Below are 18,295 nucleotides of genomic sequence, written 5' to 3'. Positions count from 1 at the left end.
TTAATGCAATATATGAAGGATTTTTTTAGACATTTAAATAGTTTTAAGCGTAGTCGAAAATATTTATTACATGAAACGATGATGCGAAAAAATACCTTTCTTCTGTTCAATCGTGAAAGTTTTAAGCTGAATTTTATTATGCATGAGTAGTTTGTAAGCTGAAAGGCAGTCTATAAAAATTTGCTTCAATCCTGAAGAATAATAGATTATTCTTTTTTTCATTTTATTTTGACATAAGAAAACATTCGAATATTAGTCATCATCAATTTAATTAGAAAATAAATTGCGAAATTTTTTTGAATGAATTTTTTTAAATTTAAATTATTGCACTTTATAGTATCGTCGTTATTGTCTTCAGGTGTTCGTAATGAGTCTATAAATATCCTGGCTTCAAATACTCAAGGAGTCTTTTGCTTTAATTTGTATCACTGAAGTAAATGGAAGTTTGAATTACTTCAATTTGTTTCATAAAATTTATTTCAGAATAACTTCTTTCATTACGATTGTTTTCGATGTTCAACAAAGTTTTTGAATTAAATAGAAAAGTAAATCTTAAAAAAAGTTAATTCATTATTGCTGAAACGATTGATTACTTAAACTAAATATTTCCGATAAAACAATCTAATTATTTACTATAAAATATTTCTCAATGCATGATAAAATTCACTCCTTGGAAGGAATAAAAAACTCAATATATATTTAAAAAACAATTGTGCAAGGAGTTTATGTGTCCTTTCTACGTTCGTATAAAATATTTGAGCAGAATCGCATTTGTGATAAACGTGATAACAGAGGTAGGCGGTGAAGTGGAATGAAACACTTGTCAGGAGAGTTTCTAAGGACCTTTCGTACTTCTTCATCGACACGGTCTTCCTTCAAGCTGTTAAAGGTTATCGTGTACTCCTAAGTACACCCATGTTGGAATAAAAGTGAAATTACTATAGCAAACTCTTATTGCTCTTTTCATTCTAAAACACATGGTTTTTTCACGTTTGTAAATGAATAATTAGTATTATTATCCATTTGTATTTTTTTCGTTTGTATAATTCTAGAAAATTGATCTTTTTTTAGGTGAATTAACTTTTTCAGCAGCAAATAATTGTAATTATTTAGAGATTGTAGCATACAAAATATTTTCCAATCTTTTTGAGAAAGAAGAAATTTATGAATTGAAAATCTTTTTTTGTATTTTGCTCATATATTATTGATATTGAGGAAACATTTTTCATTACTTTATCAAATAAAACTGTCCATTTGGAATAAGAAGGACATATTTTGCATTCAATTCGACAGGAAAGTATTTGAAAACAAGTGCCATTAATCGTTGGATAAAAAATTCACCATTAGGAAAAAATACTTTTTTTTTTCTTTTCAATCGGAAATTCGAGGTGTCTTGTAAGGAGGAAAAAACTTTTGTCTTGGATCAAGACGGTTTTGTACGAGTTCACAGGAAATAAGATGCTTTCACAACGACCACCACCGACTTACTCATCCTAAAGCTATTCCATTTACTGAAGTGGAAATGAACTACCTTGCAAACAAAAGTCTTGGAAAACTTCTTTCTTACATCGTTTTTGAATCACAAGAAAGAGACAAATAAATTTTTGTTTTGTGAAGAATATTTTATTTTTATTTTAAAATATCTTTCAGATTCCAATAAAATCAGCACTTCTATTTTTTAAAGTTTATTTAATTAAGAAACTTCTTAAATCATTAAAAATAAAAGAAAGATGTAAAGTACAAAAAAAAATCATGGTCATTATTTGCGTCTCAGTTATTAAACTTATGCTGACAGAATGGTAATCTATTATTTTCATTTTGAATTCAAGAAACTTTAAAATAATTACAGTAAAGAGAGAGAGGGGGGGAGGCACTGCATGTGATTAGATTTCATTGGAGAGAAGAGATTTAACGCGTAATTACTTTGATTGAGTGAACATCACGCGGTGGCGAATTTACTGTCAGTTACAAGTGAGTTCAAAGGATCCCCTCATACCTTCAATCCATACAAAAGCAAAACTGGCCATCAAATGGACTTTATTACCTCTACTTGCTTTAAAATTGTTTTCCATTACTGAATTGTCGTTAAAAAAATATTGATTGCATCCATTTTTTCGAATTGACTGAAAATAAAAAACTCAATTATCATAGGACAATAATTACACGAATTTATTACTATATCACAATAGTCTATGTGTTTAATAATTTTTTTAATTAATAACAATCCTTAGAAAATAATTGGAAAAACTTTGATAGTTCAATCTAGTTATTTTGATTAATTAAAAAAAAAGAATTGACGTTTTAAACGCATCTCTGTCCTCTTGTAATTAGTAACTTCATCGAGGTGATAATTAGGACATCGGATGTGATTGAAATTAGGTCAAAAGTGAAAGGAATTATTGATAATTAACATAATTTCAGTTCTGTGATAATAATTACTGAAAAAAGAGTTAAAATACATTTAAATTAATTAAACTTATTTGATAATGAAAAAATATCTATACAAATTAAAATAATTCTACTTTCAATTAGGATTAACTTCAATCCTCGTTTGTTCACAGTTTAGACAAATTATGACACGCTTGAAGTTTCACAATCATTTTTTTATTGATTTTTCCAAAAAAGTTCGCAAAAATCAGCTGAAGTTTTAGCACAATCAAGTGGATGAACAGCACTGGAATGGCTGAAGGAAAAATTTGAGCTTTGTGCTAGTCGTTGATATATACTCAATATACCGTCTCGATATCTCAAAAAATCGAATGTGATAGGTTATCAGTTATCGTATGAAGGTAAAGTTATGAAGTTATCTAGCATAGGGCGATAACATTCAAGATAGTAGATAATAATGGTTGATTTTTTCATGGCAATTTAACTCTCTTTTATGATTATCTGACATATAACTGAAAATCGCTTTTTCCTACATTACTTTTCATTCGAGAATTCCTATTATCGATAAAAAGAAAGATAATAGAAATCAAAGTATAATTTTCATAAAAAAGAATCCTTCGAATAATAATAATAGTCATAAAAAAAACTTTTTCCCAACGTATTTGATTGTGTCTGTAATAGCATCCTCCAGTTTATTTGTTGAACTTTCTTACTTATTACTTGGCTGAAGAATCTTTTGATGAAAATAATCAGAAATTCGTATTCCAACTTTTAAATCATCTCCAACAGATGCTAAAAAACTAGATAATTATGGAAATAGGCTTCAGTTGAATCGAAAAACAAATTAACAATGACATGTTTAATCTCATTGGGTCATAAAGAAGTCACTTTTAATTCAAAAACAGTATTTCCTGGGTAAAATTATAAAGTTGGATAGTAGGCTTACCGCAAACGCTTAATATTGAGCTTGATAATAATGCACCACAGGGGTTGTATAACTGAACAAGAACTCGGAAGGTAGATACGGCTATTGCGTTGTTGGGACACCCTGTTATCCAAGTGGATTAGATGGTATATCGATAAATTTTCCTCAAAGTAACACCTCTTACCACTACTGGGTTTTCTTAACCACTTTCTTTAAGAGGGTTGAATTATAACTAAACAAGTAAGAAATAGTATTTATGAAAAGAATTTTTACAATGGAAAACAAACTCGTTTGTCTAGATTAAACTTTACTTTTACTTGACAATCATATTTTTTATTGCTTATCACCAAGAAGTATGGTAAAAGTAAGCTTAACTAAAATGAAATAAATATGTAATATGGAATATTCATTATGTTACCAAGATAATCCTGTTACTACTGACTTTAAACATTGGAGAATTAAATGAAAAGTATCTAAATCGCATTATTTTTTTAATATTTAAAAATTAGTCGAGTAATTGGCTTAGGAAGATGCTCAAATTTTTCATTAAATATTACTTACTTTTTTTTGATGCATGGAAAGAATCGTCCCTCGGAACATACTGGATATCATAAATCAAATTTGTCTTTGGTAAAATGAGTTTTTCCTTGTTGATTTTGTAGACGGCATACTTGAAGGCCAGCTCCGTGCTGCTATCCTTTTGGTCATGAGTGAATATAGCACCTGAAAAAAAATTGTTAAATTATTTAAATTACTTGAATATAATTCTTAAAAAAGTCTGTCAAAAAGACTAGTGAATTTCTAAAAAGAATTCTCCGAGCATGAATTTAATTTCCGTTTGACGACACTACACTTGGTTTACTATTATATTCAATTTTCTTATCAATATCGAGAGCGTCGTCTCAAACAGATATGAGATTTTTTGATCGAAAATAATCAATTTTGTTATAATTCAATGAACGAATTGACTTTTGATATTTTCATATCTACTCTACAGTCTAATAGAAAGTAGATTATCTCATGAAATTTCAATTCAGCTTGAAAATGGTGGTGGTAATTTCAAACGAAATTGCTATGGGAAAGAGGTTGCTTACCATCTCAATTCAACACATCATCACTATCTAAGTCTTGAGTTGCAATTAGTGTTCTACGAGATGTCAGAAGAATGGAGATACTAGCAGTTTCATCAGAGAATAGCCTCGAAAAGTATTAAACTCTTGATTTTAAACTTAATTAGAAGCTTAATAATAACTCAAAATGTTTTCTATTATGAAAATGACTTGCATAACCCATCCCATCTATTTAATAATGTGTGTCCATTAATTTTATCACACTTTAAAGTTTGGAATAAATTATAAATATTATTTTGTTCATGAATAATACCATTAATTTGCATGAAAATTGTTTTTACATTTAGTAAAATAGAATTGTTAATTATTGTTGGTAAATAAAGACATAATAATTTGACATAAATCAAATAAATTACAATAGCAAGTTTTCATGATCTTTTTACTTGTAGACTGTAAGTTGGAGACACTTGTCGTTTACCATTACTTCAGGTGCTTTCCTAACACGTCTTATCTTTGGTTGGCTTTGGTGTCAAGTGCAGGCTCAGTGTACTCATTCATTAATTGCTGATGGCTGCTTTTGATCGTAAATATAGTTCAATATAAAAAGCTTGGCTATAATGGTTTGTAGTTAAAGGGACCATGTCATCGTTAGTCAGCTGTTTACAATGAGCATTTGTGCTGGAGACTTGCCAATGTACGTTACACAAAAATATCAAAGAATATTAAAGTTTACGTTTAGATACAGGCTAAGTAACATCAAAGAAATAATCAACTCTTTCGAGACCTCTACTTCTTTACCATTTACTAGTATTCAAAAACTCATCAATCAAAGAAACCATCAATGAGATATAAGTTGCCAAACTTTTATAGAGTTTTGAAATCAGTTGTAGAACTGGGAAGGTTTCTGAAAACTTCATATAAAATGCAGATTTTAATTTTAGTTTCAAATCTGCTAGCAATTCTGAAAGATAGTTATAAACACGGGGACTTTTTTGCTTAGCAAGGTGACATATAGCCGGTGGCAATGCGGCATGATAACTTATAAATTTTTGTTTTGTGAAAAAACTTGCTGAGATTAAGATCCATGTAGAGTCAAGATGATAAAGAGACAACTGTCCATAAAAATACTCTGGTCAACAAGAACCCAAGATACATAGCTGAAGGATACAAACTATATATTACAAGACATTGTCAGCAGCTTTAAATTCAACACTGGAACATTCTGCGACTAAAATATAATTTTATTCTATTTCTTTTTAACTATCAATAATTATTAAAAATTTCAATTTGTGAAATTATAATCTAATTATAATCTGGAAGAATCATTACGTAAAATAATATTCAATGGAATAAAATTCAAAATGAATTTTCTAAATAAGTTATTTAGGTGAAAAAGTGTCTGGAATTCTTAGCTGTAACTGACTTCGTGCCAGAAGAAATAGATCCCTCGGCGTGAATACTTTAAGAGTCATAGAAGTTGATAGAGTAACTTTATTCGTCTTGCGGTCTAACTCTATTGGTGCATGAATCTTGAGAAAATTTTCTTCCATTCGAAGCAAAGTGAAGAAAATTCATTTTATGTTCGTCACAATTTTTTTTCCTTTACATGGTTTAGAATTTATGTATAACAAAAAGTTCCCTTCCAGTCATTAAGTTTATTTAAATAATTCTAAAAATAGGCTTGGATTATTCAAAAATTGATTGAACGTAAAATGAATTTATAAGGACTACTTAATGTAATATCCTTCAGCTCAGTAATATTACAACAGAACTTTTTTCGAAACTTTACATGGAAAAAAAAAGTTAAGTACTTAAGATGATAATCAGCGAGACAAAACATTTAAAAGAAATTAATAAGTAAAAACAAAGAACATTGAACAGGAAAATAAAGTGAAAGAAAAAAAAATAAGACTAGAAGTACACATTACATACGGAACTTTTTTGCTGATTTAAAGTCTGGTGAATCTAGATAAAAAAGAAAATCCTCTAAGTAAATCTAAAAAAAGAAACAAATGTAATAATCATCATAAGATGTTTATTTGCTAATACTGGTTTGCACATCTTCCTAAGTAAGGCTTAATATTATCAATATTATTCTCTCCAGTCGATGTATAAAATTCCAATTCGATCTGATAAACGATATGAATATGAATAGCATCTGTAAGTTCGTATCAAGTGGTCTCTAGACCGGATTTTCTATCATAAACATCTGTAATCGGGTTTATTTGGGTATTTGGACTTCTCTCTTGGATTAAATGTATCAATAAATTATCGTTTTAAGCACCTTATATTTTTAGGTTTATATCATGTGAATAATAGATACATGACCTCCAAAAGCACTGAAGCTATTTTTTAATTCTCCCTTGATCATTTTGGTCATGTAATCATTATTTACTGTTTAATCAATCGCAAAATGCATTATTGTCATTTCATAAAGGTCATTTCATCAATTAGTAATTTAGTATTGCCATCAATAATTGGTGCAAGTATTTATCTGTATAAATTTCAGAAATATTTCAAACAATAGAATATGATTAATAATCTGAATTTACATGACTAAATATACGGATTTGCCTATTATCAAAGGCAGTTTGTCTGTATTATGTTCATTTGTGAAGAGAAGTTAAAAGCAAACAATAAGTAAATCGACATAACAATCATGCAGTTGGTTCATTATAAAATAAATTACAATATTCTCTGCCTTATGATTTTTGTTTTGAACATAAAACATCATACAAGTACTAATATTTAATCTTTGTCTGTGATGAATTCAGTCCTGACTGTTCATCGACTTTTTCATTAATAAAATTTCAACTCGTCCAACTGTATAGAAATATCAGTCCATGAGCACGAATGAAAACACAGTAATTAAAGTCATTAATTATCTAGATGCGTGACATTCATCCAATTTGTCCTGTGGGTATACTTCAACTGTGAAAGCAACCAAATCCCATAGTTGCTATTTTGCTCAAATCAAAAACAATATAATTGTTGCTTTTTAATTTATTTTAATATTCTATCCGTCAATGACTCATTTTACGTGATATAATGTTTACATTTAATGCGGTATTCAATTTCTACATGAAAAAACCATTTATATTAAATTAAATCGTCGATTCAAAGAAATGCAATCCCTTGAGTACATAATCGAAATACGAGTTTCCGATTACTGGGTATAAGCGAACCAGTACATATTGCAGATCGTAGTAGCCTAACCCCAGGGACTTTTCGATATGACCGCAAATGGAGATTCCGAGAATTCGGATTTAGTGATACTTTTGAAAGAAAACGATAATATTATCAGAGCAATATGCTGTTTCCATTCGACCTTGTATTTTTTATAGCATTTTTAAAATTGACCAGGGAATTGTATTTGTCATGTAGAAGCCAGACAGTTCATTAGAGCTTTGAACGGCTAAATATTTTTCTTTGAATGACATATGCTTGGATATGACATAATTGTGGATTTTTATTTATTTTTTGTTTTATTTTAGTACAAAAATTAGAAACGTAGAATTAAATATTAAAAATGAGATTCAAATTAAATCATATATTAAATATGCATCTGAAGCCCTTTTTTCAGATGACCTAAAAAAAAAATATAAAAATAGTTAGATTTTTAATTGTTGAAAAAATATAAAACATTGAATACCTTGTTAAAAAAAACCAGAAAGTATTTAAATATTTTATATAGGAATACTTGACTCGTTTATTTTAAAAGACCCATCTGCAAATTTAATTCAAAGAATATTTTTTCTCATAACGATGTAGTCTCATTTTTTTGTCTAATGTTTAAATTGCTAATACTATAAATGTGTAATTGTCACAATTTAAATTATAACCTTGGTCATTTCTGACATTCCAAAGTACTTGTACCACAATGAACAGACAAATTATTGATTAGTTTACCATAAGTTTGTTTAAAACAAAAGTTTTATTAACAAATGTTGACCAAACAAAGTCATGGAATTATCTGAAATATGCTCAAGGTTCTTCAGGTGCAGTGATAGTTTGATAAAAGATATTTTCATTTTCCCTGGATCCATATTAACAATGCAGAAGTATCCAGCCTTTATCTTTATCGGTGATGTAGATGTATAACTTCAAAATCAATAAGGCTATTTGTAATATGCTTTGCTATCAAGATGAATTGTTACATTACTAGGTCAAGTTGTGACAAAACAAAACCTTGTTAAAAGTGTGCATCAATCACAGCAGAAAAGTGATCGATGTACTTGAAATGAAGCACATTATATTCTATCCAAGAGCATTTGTTCTACTACATATTTCAATGATTTGTTTTTATTATAATAATGAATTGGATAAAATGCTTCCTTGACAAATTTATTATTCAGATATTCGCATACATGATAGACTGTATTTCATCAGTTCAATGGAATGAATAGAAACATGAATGGCTCTTTTTTAAGCTGTCTCATCAGTTCGAATAAAAATTAATTACATAGAAAAAAATTTAATCCTGTCAATTAGTTAGATAGTCACTATACATATAAGAGGATTTACTTTTTTAAACAAAAAGCACTTAGTGATTGACATATCTAGCATCGTTTCATGATCTGAAAAAAATTTAGTCTGATAACATGAGCATGAAAAAATATTTGATAAATTAATTTAACGATTGTCATCTGGTAATTGCTTCCAAGAAAAATTATTATCTATCAATTTATTGGCCAACCGCATATTAAAAAATAGATATACATAAACGACTGGGAATAAAGTGTCTAATTAAGCTGATTGGTGTGCTTGCTATAAAGCCTTTTCATCAACTAAATCTAGATGTATGCAAATCTGTATACAATAAGCTACATTGTTACGTGTTAGAGTATTGAAGTTATCATCAACAATTATTGAAAAGCTTGTCTTTAGTTTCACACTATAACACCAAAGTGCACACTCCATTGTTAATAAATTTACATCAATCTCAATTTTCAACCTATCAACATTTATTATGAGTCACCAGCATTCAGTTGATGTCATTATAATTTATTGTCCAGCGAACATCATGTGTTTGAATCAATTTCTATCATCACCATGTTCCTGAATTTATTGTCAGGAGGTATTGCTCACCTATGTTCAGACACATGAATCTTTCACTATAAAAAAAAATGAAATCATTTATAATATACTACTTAAATAAATTAACCGATTAACCGTTAACAAAATGTTTTTTTTTTTAATTAATAATTTATTAAATCTCTTGCTTGATAGCATTGAAACTAATGATTCTTACAACTATATCTTAAGTTACTTTACAGAATAAATGTTTTAATTTAGAATAGACTTGTCTGGCAACAATATTTCTTTCATTTTGTTGACAAAACTTTTTTTGAAGTAAAAAAAGTGTATAAGTGCTAGTCCTTGTTATTGTCTTGGTGATTTTCTGGACTGTATGCAAAATTCTCTCGGATTGCTTTTATTTTCAGGTAGTTGGTGAACTGCGCACGTTCTGTCTTATCATCCCATTTATCCTTTTCCCTTGTATTTCTTATGTCACTTTGCTCAGCTATATAAATATATGTAGATAAATACAGCCAGTCTGTATATAGTGTCTATAATTAACTCCTTTCAATTACATAACTTGAATTCATGTATATTCAGAACATTTTTATCGAAATTTAAATTATAATTTAAAATGTTGATATCAAGTTATTACAATACTTCTACCAAGAACAATTTAATGTTATAAGAAATTTGATACTGATGATAAAAAAATTAACTTCTTTTCATAAAAGGAAGCCTTTTTCTTTGCACTTGAGTAGAACATTCATATTATTTATTAATAAAAAGTGTGTGTACTATCTTTTAATAAACTCCAATATGTTCTCTTGTTGATGGTGTTTTTATGTTTGTTTCACAGGTAGCTTGAGTACTTATGTAGAATGAAAAAAATCCAAGTAGAGAAGGAGAGATAACTTGTCGTGTAACGCGATGTACCTTCTAACTACTTAGTATTTACCTATGTCGCTTTTACGGGTGAGCTGATGAATAATTCAAAGTTCTATACTTACCTACATCAGCGACCTCCAGCACAAACTTGATTCCATGCATAACATAGTAGAATTTCAAATGCAACTACACTTTATTAATAAGATTTTATTATTAAGAGATAAGTATATTTATCTCTAATTATATTTGTTGGATAACTTTTAATTGGAAATCGCTTATATCATTGAACAGTTTTTATGAATATTAATCATTTTATTCCCACCATTATTTTGTTTAAATCATAAAAACAACTCCATTAAAATATATTTAGTATTTTGTTTTAATTTCATACCACCAAACTCATTAATTTTTTGCTTCAATTTCAAACCAGTTTAATTTTTAAATTAAAAAATAAATCTACTTTCATAAAATAATTATCTGGATATATTCATGTAAACAAAATATTTGTACAGAGACTGTATTAATGAAACTCAATGTAAAAATTAACAGTAATTAATTATGGATTATAATAAAATTGAATTATTATTGTTGGAAATATATGAATTAAACAAAATAAGCTATAAACATCGTGGTTCATCAGATAAATGCATAAAGTACACATAAATAAGAGAATACGTAAATGAGAAATCTCAGTAGCCTCATTTAAATGTTTATTGCACACTGCAGCTGGTCGACCTCAGGAAAACAAGTAGTACACTAATTGTAGCAGGCGGTCGGGTGTTTATTTTGGATAGTCATGACAGTTATATGTTCATGTATACAGAAACTGACATCGATATCATCATCCAAGTGAATACTCATTTTTTTTTCGTTCAAACAGCTATTGGCTTTGATTGTAAAATCGTTTTTTTATTTTATTTCAGTCTACTCAATTTTTAGTTATTTTTTTAATGTGATAACTGAAGAATACACAGTGCCAGAGAGATAAAATGATTGAAATAAATTCATAAAAAACTGAACAAAAACAAAAAATTAATCTCTGCAATGGTGAGTCCATTGAGTCCTAGTAAACTGGTGATTGCGAATCGTTCAAACAATTGAAAGTTTATTATGTAATACCCACGTGGGTAGATGCATTGTAGGCCACTGGCCTAACTGAATAATACGATTTATAGATTTATCCATTTTATATATGTAATTCAAGTAAGTTGTCAGAAGTTTGATGATAGGCAGACATACAAAAAGAGATCACTATGGACTTTTATTACCAGCTTAACGTCAAAGATAATGTTCCCATTCACGTCTTGCGTTTTTCTCCAGACTAGGACGGATTAAATGAGATAGTTACATACTCTGAACGTGATGCTTAATAATAAAGGTATACGTTTAGGTCCAAAGGTAGTTGGCTGAAGCCCCCAAGTATAATCGCATTACTACCCTTGTGCAAAGTTCTAATTACTACATACCTTTAGTGAGTTTTTGTGTGACACATCATTTGTTTAAAGTGTCACATTTTATGCTACAGTTATTAACAGTTGAGTGTCTTTTCATAACAGTATAATTATCATTAAATACATGATAAATATTCTTGTCATGTTGAGGTTTTATTTGATAGAGTTTACGTCAAATCATGAATACATTTTCTTTTTGTTGATTAATCATTTTTGATCGAGTAACAAGGTTAGTTATCAATTTTATAACTATTTATTTTTTAATGTGGAAGTTGGAATGAAATCGTTCATAAACAATAATAGAAACCAGTCCTTTATAGAAATAATGAGAACCTGAACAATGAAGTATTTTCTACCAAGTAGTTTGGAGATTCACTAACTTGAACCTTGGAGACTTCGCAGCTCTATCTTTAATGCTCGAGTCTACTTCAGAATTTCAACTGAAGACAAAACTCATTCGAAGTAGTTAAATTTATATCTTAATCTATATAATATCTGTTAAAAAATTTCTATTATTAATAAATCAATATTTCTGAATACAGCACTAAAGCAGTAGAGCACAGTAGTATAAGTCAATATTAGGAAGGACTTTATTTTGAAAAACCAATAAAAATGAAGTAACAATTGAAAGTATTAGGTAACTATAAAAGTTTTATGATAGGATTTTTATTGTCTATTTGTAATCTTCAACTACTGATATAATGTTTAAAGTTTATTATAAAAATTATAAATGTCTTTTGAAGGAAACAATTGTAATACTCTAGGTTTAAATTGCTAGCTTCTGGACAACACTGTTGGTTGGAGATACAAAGCGTGACACAAGTAAAAGCCTTGTGAGATTTCAAAGTCTTTTGAGAAAATTTCTTTTGTTTTCTGCTAGACCTTTCGATGTCGAAAATAATCGTCCGTAGAGAATCATGAGTCTTTTCGTGGTCATTTTATTTATTAGCTTTTCCCTGCTGGAAAGCTCACAAATTCTGAAACAAAAGTTGATTCGACAACGTTGTCAATTGTCACATTGTGGAGTAACCACAGAATGGAACTTTTCGTGAACAAACTATTTAGATTCCAAGCATGGTTGAGAATATAGTGTACTTCGGTTTTATACGGCTCTAGGCTTTAGTGGTTTAAGAAAAAAGAGATCTGACTCTGATATGTCAGAGGGTGAGATTGAGTTGAACCTTTCTTTATGTTTTTCTTTTTAAAATGTTGGGGCAAGAATAAAAGAAAAATTTAAATGAGAATTAGAATATTCAAAAATTATAGACAAACTGATTAAAGAAGAAATGAATTATAGAATAATATTTTTATTCCCCCTCAATAATTGTGGTTGACTATGACAGAAATTTTTTTTTATTGATTAAGTCACTACTGTGAACCTCCAGAGAAAGATGAATGTCTAAATGGCAACTCCGGAGGGCGCCATGAAGTCGAAACATTTTATTTTTTTTTTCTCTTGTTTTTTTTCTATCTTTATTCTATTCTTTCATTATTCTTTTTAGTTCATCTTTCTTACACTTTTTAGAGCATCATCTAATTCAGACTGTCGCAGACCATTTTCTTGCAAACCACAAATCTTTCTTTGAAAAAGCAACTCACGCAGTGGTTGCATATCTGTTATTTTTGGTGCAGATGATTGATACATAAATATTTCACAGTAACATTAAGTCCTTGAAGTGTTAAGAAATAACATTTACATATAAGTCAGAATACTAAAAAAAAAATTGTTGAAATATTTAAAAAATGTCGGAGCAAAGTTAATTTACTCTACTTACAAATTTTTAAAGTGATATAAAATTCTTTTGAGAAGAAATATTGTTTTGAAAAAACAATGTTACAGAATAATTATTTATACAAGGTTACATTCAACAAATTGAATGTTATTCCATTAGCACAAAATAAGAAATCATGGCGAAGTGTATAATGGAAAGAAAGTAATAAAAAGCGATAGAGCGTGTAAATTTTTTCCCTTATAGAGTGACAAAACTTCTCAGGGGTGTCACTAACATAATAATTTCTATTTCATTTCCTACAACAGAGATACTTAAAAAAAATTTCCCCAAACGTTTTCAGATTCATTGATTTCATAGAAATTTAAATTCAGTCGATTGAACATTAATGAAGTTTTTAGTGTGTCAATATTATCTCATTTTCATCTATTGTTCATTTATGTAATTTTCATTATTACTATTGTAATTAAGAACCAACTTCAAAATGATTAAATTTTTTGTTCAAGAACTTATCCGATGGTTTTTACAGATTACATCTCTTTAGAGAAAACTAAGCAATTTTGTAAAAAAGTTTATACCATATACAATGAAATTCAAGAAAAGATAGGTTTGTTTTCGAGTGTTTTATCTTAATTCCTTAGTCTATTAAATTTCTCTTTGTGAGTTTATTAAAAATCCTTTGAAAGTAAATCCGACAATTCTTGTATAATATTTCCTTTAAAATAAATTCTGACAATAAGAGTATAATATCCTTGTAATTCGTCAACGTCAGATAAAAATAAGTAAAAAATATTTGGCAATTCTTTTGAGATATCTACGAATATTTATTTCATTTTGGTCTAAAAATATTCCCGAATGAATATATTTATTTCCCAAATAGTAAAACCACGATATTGATCGAATTAAAGTAAAACTAAAAAAAAGATGTATAACTCCTGTAAAACTATTCAATATTCCAAGTTATACTTGATTTATATCTCTGTAAATAGAACTTTATTTAACTTCAATAAACTTCATTGAAATAAAAAAAAGAAGTAGAAGGTGAAAGGTAGAAAGCGATGAACAAAAATTGAAATGCAAGTTTCAAAAACTAGAAAGTGCAACCTTTAAGATGCATCCAAGTTCATGAAAATTCAATCGTTTTTAACAAGAATCCAACATTTTAGATAGAAACAGTTTTTTGAAATTTATTGAATGATCCTTTTAGTTGAAACTACAGCTTATTTTTGCTTGAAAATATGAAACGCATCTTCAACTAGGTTAAATCAGGGAAATGACCACGAGTTAGTAAGTGGATCGTTGAAAATATTCAACAGAAGTTGTGTGCCAATGTTCGTACATATGTAGTTTATATAATTTGGCAATAAACGAGGCCTCAGTGTATAAAGTGAGTTGAGATAGAGCAGAATAGATTGTTCTATATACACTTTTCCCAGAAAATAACTACATTTTTTCGCACTTGAGTATTGATGTCTAACCAGTCTATAATTCCAGTTGTGGCCTCTAAAAGCCCCGAATGTACTATTCGAACATTCCCCAATTGACTCCAAATAATACCAATTCAGTTACATGTGTGACTGTAGTCGAGAGATCAATATAGATGTACGAAAAATCGAGACCTATTGAAATAGGAAGAATAATATAAAATGAATAAAAGAAAGTAGAAAGATAGGCGAGTAAACAGGATTTATGTATGTGGGAACAAATTTTGGATTCGAGTTGCCCAATGCTCATTTTTCTTTCATGCTGAATTTCACGATCTTTGTTTTAAATTTTTTTTCTCGTTGAGTTCTTGAAATTTTATGAATTTATCACGTTCAGTATATCATTCAGATGAGCATAATTTATCATAATCAATAAATGTTTATATAGTGAATAAACCATTCAAATCAATAAACTAATATTTGAGCTTCAGATCTACACTACGTGATGAACTGGGACGACGAACATGATGATGTGTCAATTGCTCAAGTTGTGAAGAGCTTTTCATAATATTAGTCAACAATAAATCAGTAACTTACACGATATGTATCACTATTAGCCAATAATATAAACCAACACTTCATATTTGAGTATTATATGAAAATTCAACAGTTTTGAATCTATTTCAAAGCTTATTTATTTACAAAAAATATTGTTTCAATTTTATCATCTCAATTTAGTGAGTTAAAAAATATTGTACGATTTATTGGAGATATTTTTTTGATCACATATCCGTTTATTGTCTTCCAAATCTACACTAGCACTAAATGCAACTGTTTATAATGATAATAATAATAGTAATGATCAAAAAGGAATTTTTTTATGAAAAAGTTTGAGTCGTTTTTGCAATTGATATCATTTTTAGAGCTATTGGAAATGGTTAATTCAATTTGCCTATTGTCAAAATAAATATTAATATCTCAATCTATGATTTGATGTTGTCAGTACTTTATGAATGATATTGACTATCGAGCTACCTTGCTGGCACTATCTTTGATAGATTTAACATATGAGTATGCTCTCCGATAAACTCATGAATTAATAGGCGACAGGTCTAACACAAGAGGTTTCCGATTTCTAACTACAAGTGAGAGTCGTGGTGTGCCACGGTATTCAGCACCACAAGCTCTTGTGCTTTAGCTTCACTTAACTGCTATTGGAATTTCTGTCGAGAGAGCTCTTTTGCACGATTCGATACTCGTCAATGTTGTTATACCTGAGGAAGCATGTAATACTTGGATGGTTTGAGTATACCTGAATTATGTGTTTTACTACTTTATTTTTGCGACTCTAGAGAAAGCACATGAACATTCATAATGATTTAATTCAATTTCAAATGCTCCAAAGCTTTCAAAAACTCTACAGCTACTATCAGTACTCTTTTTGAGAAACTATTAATTAGTAAGTGTAAACTAATAATAATCAGCATGGTAATTACACGGATGAAGGGCAAGAAAAAAAAAATGTTTTTCAAGGAATATTTAATAATTTCAAATATGATTCTTGGTAGGGAAAATTAAATTCTATTCAGTTAATCTTTTAAATATTTTGTAAACACTAAAATAGTTTAGTTTTGATTTTTAGATCCATTTTAAACCTTGGAAAATTTGAAAAAGAATTTATAGAAAGGATATATAAAAAATATTCCATAAAAGAAATACCCAAACACTAAATCTCATATTGATTTCTTTAAAGTAAAAAATATTATTCTGTTTCTCGCTAGTTTATATTCAAGATTCTATCGATATATCGAATATTTCTCCACCAATCGGAGCACGAGGCAAACCCGGTAGACTATCGAAGATATCGAACGGCTTTTTTACTTAAGCTAGAGCCTCGAGTGTCATATAAATTGCTTAAAATACGAATTTTAATAAAAAAAAAAAAATAAAATTTTAAAAATTTTAATAAAAAAAAATTATATACATGCAAATATTTAAATTAAAATAAATAACAAATATTTATGATCAAAGTAATGCTAGTACTTACCAATTTTGACAACAGGAGGAAGCGCCGTTGCGTAAATATTTGGTCGGCATAAGTCGAAAATGAAGACGGAGGCTAGCAGGCAGCCGAGGGCCCCCTTCATAGCTCATCTCGAAGACTCACCTGTATAGACCTCTTTCTTACAAGCACACTCTACTTAACGCACTCGCGCTGTTTAGCCCCTTAGGGCATTAAGCGCCTAGAAGATATACCATCCTAAAAAACAAAAGTGTTTATTTAATAAACATCAAAAGCTCATCATCTATTTTTGATTCTCTTGTCTTCTATTTACAAATTCTCGTTAAAGTAAGCATACAACTCATATATTGTCATCCTTTGCAATGAACATGGCCTTGTTAACAGTTATATTCTTTTAAAACTCAGTTTTGTTGTCCATCATCATAAAAATTCATTCAAACCGAGTTTTTCTACGAGTTGCCATAGTTTATTATGGCCATAAAAAAAGTTCGTAAAAGAACGTCTATTATAATCCAATCATTTATTCTGATTTACAAACAATGCAAGTATGATTTTGAATATTCTCTAATTTACATTTTCATTTGCATCTTTCTATAGAGAAAAAGAGAATTGAATTATTTTCAATGATCTAACTACCATAGAAATAAATTTAATCATGAGAATTGGAAATCGTGTGTCCTACTAAAACGTAAAAAATGGGACAATTGCCAATTGGTCAACAACTCTTAATTGTTAATAGAGTTAATTGATAATTCCATACTACAATGACCTTGAATAAAATGGATACCTAGTAATGAATTCATGAATTTTCAATTATTATCCAATTTTCGATTATGTCATCATTTTTTTTTTAAATATCCCGCCTTCATAAAAGCTGGTAATTAAATTGGTATGTTTTAAATATCAATGCAATGTTATTTACACTCTAAAAACATGATTAATATTTCAATAAAATTTATCTTTTATCTTTTAATTATTAAGCGAAAAGGAATATTTCAAATATCAAATTAATTAAAAAAAATTAAATGTAATTAGCTCAAAGGATTAGTTTGGTTTTAAAATATACATAAAATGCTTTTAATGCTTTTTCAGGGCCATGTGTTGTCATCAGTCCTACCTGTGTGGGTGGATAAGATAAAACAAACTTTATTGTAATTATGCTCAGTGAAGTTGGATAATGTAAACAACTCATAAACAATGAACGTGGATCGGAAGTACGCTGATGGTTGACAAAAGTTGATAAAAGCTTATTTCATTTCCACAAAAAATATAATGAAAATTACGATAAAATTAGATATAATTATTTTGTTTATTAATTCAAAGGGGAAAAAGTTTATTTGAGTTTTAGATTAAATAAAACAATCAGCCTTTGAAAAA

The 18,295-nt window shown here is 28.7% G+C and overlaps 1 protein-coding gene across 4 annotated transcripts in view; it reads right to left on the bottom strand.

The window, feature by feature from the left end:
- The window catches only part of LOC118065678 (glutamate receptor ionotropic, kainate 2-like), a 52,383-nt gene that overhangs the window by 32,651 nt on the left and 1,437 nt on the right, over positions 1-18,295 (bottom strand). For all 4 annotated transcript variants that reach the window (XR_004690184.1, XM_035081116.1, XM_035081122.1 and 1 more), the window contains exons 2-3: positions 16,943-17,155; positions 3,875-4,036 (exon numbers count right to left, since the gene is read on the bottom strand). Coding sequence is in view for 3 of the 4 variants with exons in the window: in XM_035081116.1 (XP_034937007.1) it covers positions 3,875-4,036; positions 16,943-17,042 (262 nt within the window). In the remaining variant the exon portion in view is untranslated. The remainder of the gene's footprint in view (positions 1-3,874; positions 4,037-16,942; positions 17,156-18,295) is intronic.

The sequence above is a fragment of the Chelonus insularis genome, unplaced genomic scaffold, assembly GCF_013357705.1.
Source record: "Chelonus insularis isolate UGA/USDA-ARS -01 unplaced genomic scaffold, ASM1335770v1 contig_121_pilon, whole genome shotgun sequence".
Lineage (NCBI taxonomy): Eukaryota > Metazoa > Arthropoda > Insecta > Hymenoptera > Braconidae > Chelonus > Chelonus insularis.
Note: the sequence above shows the minus strand (reverse complement) of the source record. Positions and strands in the feature narration are given on the sequence as shown.